Genomic DNA, 8,015 nt, shown 5'->3' with positions numbered 1-8,015 from the left:
GCCCGCTAAGGCCCTTGGCTTAGAGTCTCAAGGTGGCACCTCCTATGCTCTCCCCAAAGCTGAGTGTCCCCCAAAGTTGAGTCTCGCCATTTTAACAGGGCCTCTCCTGAACCTCAGGGCAGCCTTGTGAGAAGAATGTGGGCCCTTCAGGGGAAGGAAGAGGGTGAGTCACACACACACACACACACACACACACACACACACACACACGACAGCCAAACCCACAGAGCAGGCATGAGTCATGAATTTTTCTTTCAGTCACCTATAAGGAAGAATTAGATGGAAAGCAAGAAAACACCCAGGGTTAAAATAGACCCCTGTCCTTTCTAACCTGCCTCCCATTGCACAGGGGCAAAGGCAGAGCAGAAGAAAGCCTCCAGTCTGGACTTTAGTGCACCCTGACTAGGTGTCTTGGTAAACACACGACAGAGCTTCCTAACCAGTGCAGCAGGTCATCCACTGATCCTCTCAGCCCTGGGAATGAGTGGGGTCTGGGATCCACGGCCTTGCCTGGTGCTCAGAGCTTAGAGTTCTGCCAGCCTGTTTGTACATATTGGATTGGCCCAAAAGTTTGTTCAGGTTTTTCCATTAGATGTTATGGAAAAACTGAACGAAATTTTGGGTCAACCCAATAAAAAGACACTCTAATACCTGCTGAATGAATGACTGCCTGAATGTATTCATTTTGATGCATATTAGAAAAAAGATCTATAATTAGCATGTTAATCCTATTAAGATCATAAAAGGCACCGTTGAATGAGTGACAAAGTGTATTTACTGTGCACTGGAAAATATATATAATTAGCAAGTTAAACCTATGGTTTCACAAATATTATCTAGGACAAGGCTACGTTTAGAAAAAGAATTGATTTAAAGTGGATTTCAGGAGAAACAAAACAGCATAATTACAAGCAGATCGGACAGGCAGTCATCAGACAACATACACTGTCTCCACCACTGTGGTCACCACTCATGAGGACCTTGTCATCATTCTGTCTGGGTCTGGAGAGAGCAAGGAAACTCAATGAGCGTCAGGGGCTGCGTGTACATTTTGCGTTGGTGTCTCCTTCCACTTGGTACCAGCCTTCTGAATGTTACCTCTTCAGAGGTACTGTCAGCCTTAGAAAAGTTAAATAACTTGTCCAAGATCAGTCAACTGTAAATGACAGAGGCAGAATTCAAGCTTGGCTCCAGCTGACTTCACAGCCCCACTCCTGTCACTATCTTCCAGGCACGAAGAAGAGTGAGTCAGTCTACAGCAAATGTTCAGCCTAGGGTAGGAAGAAGGAGGGAGTTTCCTTGGAAGGTTCTCTCTCTCCATGAAGTCAGTGATGGGTCCATCTGCTGAGCCATGTGGGGGATTTGAAAAGAAAACACCCTAACTTCTAGAAAATGAAAAGAAATAAAAGAACTGGGAAAGGAAGAGCCTTAGAAAGGGTGGAACACCCATGGCATCCCGTATCAGGAACTAATACTTGTGGATTTGCTCTCTGCAAGATACCTTTACACTTATCCCCACATTCAGGGGGAAGTCTCAAATTTTCACAAGTCCCCTCCTTTCCTGGAGTAGGTACTCGTATAGCAGGTTGAATGGTGGTCCCCTGTGTTGGTCAGGGTTCTCCAGAGAAACAGAGCCAATAGGATGTATTGATTTACAAAGAGAGAAAGAGGTTTATTTTAAGGAATTGGAAAATGTGATTGTGGGGGCTTGGCAAGTCTAGAATCTGATGGGGGAAGTGCCAGGCAGAGACTCAGGGAAGAATTGCAGTTGAGTCCAAAGGCAGTTAGGCTGGAGACTCAGGAAGAGCAAATACTGCAGATGAAGTCCAAAGGCTGTCTGCTGGCAGAAGTGTCCCTCCTGCTCTGGGGAGGTCAGCCTTTGTTTTATTCAGGCGTTCAACTGATTGCGTGAGGCCCAATCATGGAGCATGGAGGACAATCCCTGAATGATGTTTGAGCACATATCTAGGCACCATGGACCAGAGAAACTGACACATAAAATTCACCCCCATCACATCCCCCAAAAGGTATATCCACGTCAAACCCTTGGAACCAGTGGGTATTACCCTATCTGAAAAAAGTTTTGGGAACTAGGTATTTGATCCTGGACCATCCAGGCAAGCCTTTAATCCAATGACAAGGGTCCTTACAGGAGACACACAGAGGAGAAATGCACAGGAGGGAAAAAGGCCACACGGAGACAGGAGACGGGAGTGACAAAACCACAGTCCAGTCAGCCCCTAGAAGTAAGAAGAGACTAAAAATGTTTACTCCCCTGGAGCCTGCGGAGGGGGTGCAACCCTGCCAGCCCCCAGATTTTGGACTTACAGCCTCTAGACTGAGGGGTAGACTTATGTAGTTGGAAACCACCCAGTCTGCAGTGATTCCTTACAACTGCCTCGGAAAACAAATTCAGCAGGGCAGTGGCAAGTGCCCCTCTCCCTTGCTTGTGTGCTGTGGTTCCTCAGCCTCAAACTTGCACACACAGAAGGAAGGCGAGAGGCAGTCTTCCCCTACTCCTTGTTCTTTTTGGGTACTTCAACTCCAGGCCCCCAGTCCTGTAACAGGACCCTTAGCCTCTCTTCTCCATCTCCTGCCCAGGCCCCACTATGCCAAAACAGCTCAGTTCTGCTTCCCCACTGCTAGCTGGCATCTCTTACCTACTCAGCACCCCAATCCCCTGTGCCTGCTTCCTCCCAGACTGCCTGTCCCCAAGGACATGGTTCTGATTGTCTCACTGGAGTACTTTATCCTTCTACTCAGCCTTGGCCCCACCTGCTGGTACCGTCACTCAGGTCAGCAGCATTTGTCGTGTGTAATCTAGGAATCAGACCTCCTTCAAATTTCTAGAGGCACCTAAAAGTCTCTGCCGTCTGTAATTTACCCTCTGCTCAGTAATTTCCCATCTCCTCCTCTCCTGGAACACATGGCCTCTGGCCACCCTTTCTAGCAATCTGCTTTGTACCTGCTCCTCCTCTGACTTTTTGGGGGCAAGGGTCCCACTGTGCAGAATATTAGGACCAGCATCTAATCGTGGGCCCTCTTTGAAGTGTTATTTGTTGATCTTTCCTATGGAAGAAGCCATAGGCCAAACGGAAGTAAGGCAGGGGCTAAATTTAACACAAAGAGTTACAAACTGTTATTTCATCAAAGCTGTGTGTTATTTCATCAACACAATGCTTAGCTATGTTTGTATAAGAAAAGATAAGAAACAATGATGTAATGTTTCCCAACCTAGAGTAGTTAAAATTTACATAAGTGTTAACAGGGTCACCAGAAAAACAGGAGGAGAGGCCTGATTTTAAATCTTACATCTTAAAAAACAAATCACATTGCAAAAGCCACTTTAATAATCAAGATATTTCATCAGTATAGATTTGTATTTATTTGTCAATGTATCATATTCTTTGAGTACGAGTATGCTTTCTCTACATCTGAATTTCTTTTAAAAAATCCTCTTTCATATCTTTGGTATAGTTGTTTTCACTTTCAGTAATCTAAAACATGTTGAATCACTTTTAATAGTTCAAATAATCTACCCTAGACATAAATCATGAAGATTAAGACTGAACTGGGAAATTCCCTAGCGGCCAGTAGTTAGGACACGGTGCTTTCACTGCAAAGTGCCTGGGTTCAACCCCTGATCAGGGAATTAAATTAAGATCCCTGATCTAAGAGAGCTAAGCCACCCAGTGCAGCCAAAAACACAAAAACAAATAAAAAGACTGAACTGAACTTCAGCTCCAAAAAGGCCATTCTGTCTGTCTCAGCTTTCTTTCGCCATCTCATGAATACTTTATCCTAGCTCATTTTAATTTAATTCACAATTCATTGAATGCTACTATATTTATTGAGCGCTACTATGTACTTGGGGCTCCCCTTGCGGCTCAGCTGATAAAGAATCCACCTGCAATGCAAGAGACCTGGGTTTGATCCTTGGGCTGGGAAGATCCCCTGAAGGGAAAGGCTACCCACTCCAGTATTCTGGCCTGGAGAATTCCATGGACTATATAGTCCATGGGGTCGCAAAGAGTCGGACATGACTGAGCGACTTCATTTTCACTTTCACTTTCATGTGCTTGGCACTGTGCAGATTCTGGAAATACAAAGATGAACAAATAGCTGTGGTGCTCCTAATGGAGTCTACTCCCAGTGTCAGCCTGTTGAACTGCTGGGTACTGGGGCAGCAGTTCTCAAAGTGGTCTCAGGACCCTTGGTAAGGGAGGAGGAGTCCCTGAAAACAGCTGTGTGTGAAGCCCAAATGTATTTCTGTGTTCATCATAATACAGATTATTCTCATTTTTTTTGCAGTACTTAGGGTCTATACGGTTGCTGTGAAGGCCAAGGTAGTGAATACCAAACTGTTTATTGCATCTAAGAGAAGCAAAAGATTAGGTTCCTGCAAGCCTCTGGTCACAACATTTTTGTCAACTGATTGATATATAACCTTGTTTGGTGTGTGTTTCTGTTTAAAAGACAACTTACTGCGAGAGAATGGGAAACTTTGAGGACATCTCCCATCTACTTCCCTACCTTCCCTGGGAGATTATCATGGTATGATTTCTCAGGCCTTCCAGGTTCTGAGGAGGAAGGGGCTTCTGCCCCAGTCCCCTCAAAATAGGTCTTCAGAGTGTGAAACTCCTTGCTGCAGCCTAGAGCAGGCTTCAGCAGTAAGATGTCCCACATCCCACATTGCAGTCTCCGGGCCCTTTTTGTCTCTGTGTTGTCATTTTTGGTGTCTGTACAGGGACCAAGGGAGTTGGCACCCTAAAAGTAACTTGTTGTATATTTACTCTTCAACCAGCCAGGCCCATCTTTGGCCTGATGTGTGCTTAACAAATATGAGCAACCGAAGGGCAGCTGTTGCATGAATTGCCTGCCCAGGGACACTGCTCACAGCTGAGCCATGGGGCCCCCAGAGCCGCAGCCTGAAAACCAGCCATGAAACTATTTCCCAGGTCAGCTCTCAGTGCTGGGCTTTACTGATAGAGACTAGAAAAGAAGGGAGAGGACTTTTTAAAACAGAGTTTTTATGTGAGAAAAAGCAAACTGGATGTGAAGAGATGAATGGGAATGAAGAGTGGACATTAATCAGAAAATGCTGCTGAGGGTTATGAATACCCTTCATCGTATTTGGGAAATGTAAGAAAAATTTTGAGTTATTTTAGAATTACTCTTTGGTGGTCCAGCTGGTTTCTCTGGTTGCAGCACTGCTTCAAGACCAGACCATGGTTTGCTTCAGAGTCCATAAATACTGATATGTAATGATTAACTAGGAATTTCTGTGCCTGGAGGGGAATCCATGATGCCTAACACTCCTGAACTTCCCAACCAAATTGCAGGAGACAATTCTATTATTTTTTATGTAATTATAAATTCCATAAGCTTTCTACATGTAAATATTTCAGTGGAATTTCTTAGTAGGAATATTCCCATCATTTGCTATTGTGCTCAGTCGCGTCTGACTCTTTGCAACCCTAGTCCGCCAGGCTCTTCTGTCCATGGGATTTTCCAGGCAAGAATACTGGAGTGGGTTGCCATTTTCTCCTCCAGGGGTTCTTCCTGACCCAGGAGTCGAACCTCTTGCATCTCCTGCATTGAAGGCAGATTCTTTACCTGCTGAGCCATCAAGGAATCCCATCATTTGGGGCAGAAGAAATTTTTATCGTGCAGGACAATTTCTGACATTGCAAAAAAGTTCTTATCCAGTAAAACTAAAAGCATCTGTTGCTCATTGTGACAAATAAAGATTATCCCCCCCATACACATTTTGTAATACATCCCTTTGGGGTATGGAACTGCCTCCCTTGAGAATGATTGCCACCCAGAGGTAGACGGAGAATACCTGGGAATTTCAGCTCCAGCCTCCCTCAGCCTAACCCTGTCATAATGTTTATTTCACTCCTGCAGTCATCTTGATGGTCTGAGTAAAGGGGCGCCATCCTGAGAGGCATTGTTATGAACTAAACATTTGTGCCCCCCAAACTCACATGTTGAACTCCCCCCAAATATGATGTCTTGGGAAGTGGGACCTTCACTGGGAAGTGGCAGGAGCATAAGAGGTTTTGTGTTTCACCGTCACATGTGATGCTTGCTCTGGATTTTGGTTGTTGTACTTTAATGAGTTAAGGAAGTTTCCAGATATCCTACATGACAAAAAGAGCTTTTCTCTTGGTTTCCATTTTTTTAAATTGGAAACAGGTGGAGCAAACACTTTTTCAAAATCTAATTTTTGTAATTTTTCTCTTTTGTTAATGTAACAGATCATATCAAAAGACCTCTAAAGCTGGATCACCCTCACAGTCCAGAGACCAACATTTGGTCGTTTGGTATCATTCTTTTCATACATAGTTAGATTTTATGTACTATTCTTTAAGTCAACTTCACTTCTCAGTTTGTGCCCGCCTGTGATAGTTCAGTAAATGTGCTAGCCTGTGCTCAGCCATATGCTCCCCCACTCCATTCATTCATTTTTAAAAACAGCAGTATAGAGTGTTCTCTTCTTAAAAACTGATTTTTTTTTTTTTGGCTGTGCAGCTTGCAGGATCTTACCTTCTCAACCAGGGATAGAACCCCAAGCCCCCACAGTGAAAGCTCCAGACCGCCAGGAAATTCCCCCAAATAGATTACTTCTAATCTTAGCTTTCCTTAAGTAGAATGTACAGTTACGTGATAGATAAGGCTAGGACGGTGATATGTTCAAATGAACATACACCAGTGAAATCAAAATAAATCATCAGCTTATATCCCTTGCCACCAATCTGTCTATGGGGGGGTCCCTGAGCCCCCAAAATATAAGATTCCTCCCTTATAAAATGTATCAACAGTTTTCAGTCCTGATGCAGCTTAGATAAAGTGCAACGGTACTGATTTTCCTTCAGTCTCAGGAGACTAAGGGTTTTAAGTATCTTGAGGCCTGTGACTGTGAAGGAACCTTAAATTCTCTTGTTTAATCTCTTTATTTTCCTTCTTTGCTCTAAACAATACATCAGTAAATGTTTTGCCTGTGTGTGAACCAATATGAAGAACACTATTGAGATTTTGATCGTAGATTTTTGTTTCCACCTTTAAGAAACTCAGAGGAAGAAAATTTTTCTAGTGGAAAATAAAATCATCAGATAGAATAGCGTATCCAAAACAGGAAACTAACACTCAGACACTGACTGTCCTACTTCTAAGCTACTGTCCAGGCAGACAGGAAGAGTTGAGAGTCACATTTTTTTTTTTTCTTCCTTTTCAGAGAGGCGGAGCTCAAGACTTAGTTTGAAATTCAGACGGCTATTTATGACTGCTCTGTGGTAGTTAAACCAAGAGAACAAACGGCTGCTCTGCTCACTGATTCAGACACCAGATACAGAGCTCCAGGATGGAAATTAACGTGTATCCTCACCATGCCTTGGGCTTTCCAGGCCCCCATGTAAGTAACTTAGCGATTTGATAGAATTTTATCATTCAAAATACAATCAGGGAAAAAAAGGAGAAAATGGTCAGGAGGAAGAGGAAAAGCTTTGGTTTTAAATCTATCACACCTAGAAGTTTTTCTAATGTCATTTTTTTTTTTTCTAACTGCTGACTCCTGGTAGCAGTAATTTTTTGGTTGCTAGTTGTCTCTAAGTTCCTGTGTTGAAACTCACAGCCTCTTAACAATTCTAAACAAAAAACCGAAAATGAAATATTTCCATAAGATTCCTGATGCTTTCCTAACATAAAGAGGGTAAGCTTTTACTTTTTGAAACATCTGCTTCATAAATGTAGTTTTTTCCCATAAGTGCAGTGTTTACTGCAATTACTTTTATTTTTTCCTTTGCTTTTGAAACATGGTATATAGAGCTGCCTGACTTGTAGTACTTTTTCTCCCAGCTATTTACCTATTGACTGACTATACTGGTGAGGGAAGTACATTTTTTAATTTAATTAGTATCTGAGCCAAATTAAATGGAAATTACTTATGTTTATCTATATATAATATATATCATATGCTATATTATAACATAGCTTATTTAGCCTCAAATTTT

The 8,015-nt window shown here is 42.9% G+C and overlaps 1 protein-coding gene across 4 annotated transcripts in view; it reads left to right on the top strand.

Moving 5' to 3' along the window:
* The first annotated feature begins 7,245 nt into the window (after positions 1-7,245).
* The window catches only part of GNE (glucosamine (UDP-N-acetyl)-2-epimerase/N-acetylmannosamine kinase), a 58,579-nt gene continuing 57,809 nt past the window's right edge, over positions 7,246-8,015 (top strand). For 2 of the 4 annotated variants that reach the window (XR_009738071.1, XM_061425645.1), the window contains exon 1: positions 7,278-7,417. Coding sequence is in view for 3 of the 4 variants with exons in the window: in XM_061425645.1 (XP_061281629.1) it covers positions 7,367-7,417 (51 nt within the window). In the remaining variant the exon portion in view is untranslated. Of the gene's footprint in view, positions 7,418-8,015 lie in introns of all 4 variants that reach the window. The other 2 variants (XM_061425641.1, XM_061425642.1) reach the window with 2 other exon arrangements.

The sequence above is a fragment of the Bos javanicus genome, chromosome 8 (assembly GCF_032452875.1).
Source record: "Bos javanicus breed banteng chromosome 8, ARS-OSU_banteng_1.0, whole genome shotgun sequence".
NCBI lineage: Eukaryota > Metazoa > Chordata > Mammalia > Artiodactyla > Bovidae > Bos > Bos javanicus.
The sequence above is the reverse complement of the archived record's forward strand: the minus strand, read 5'-3'. Positions and strand labels throughout refer to the sequence as shown.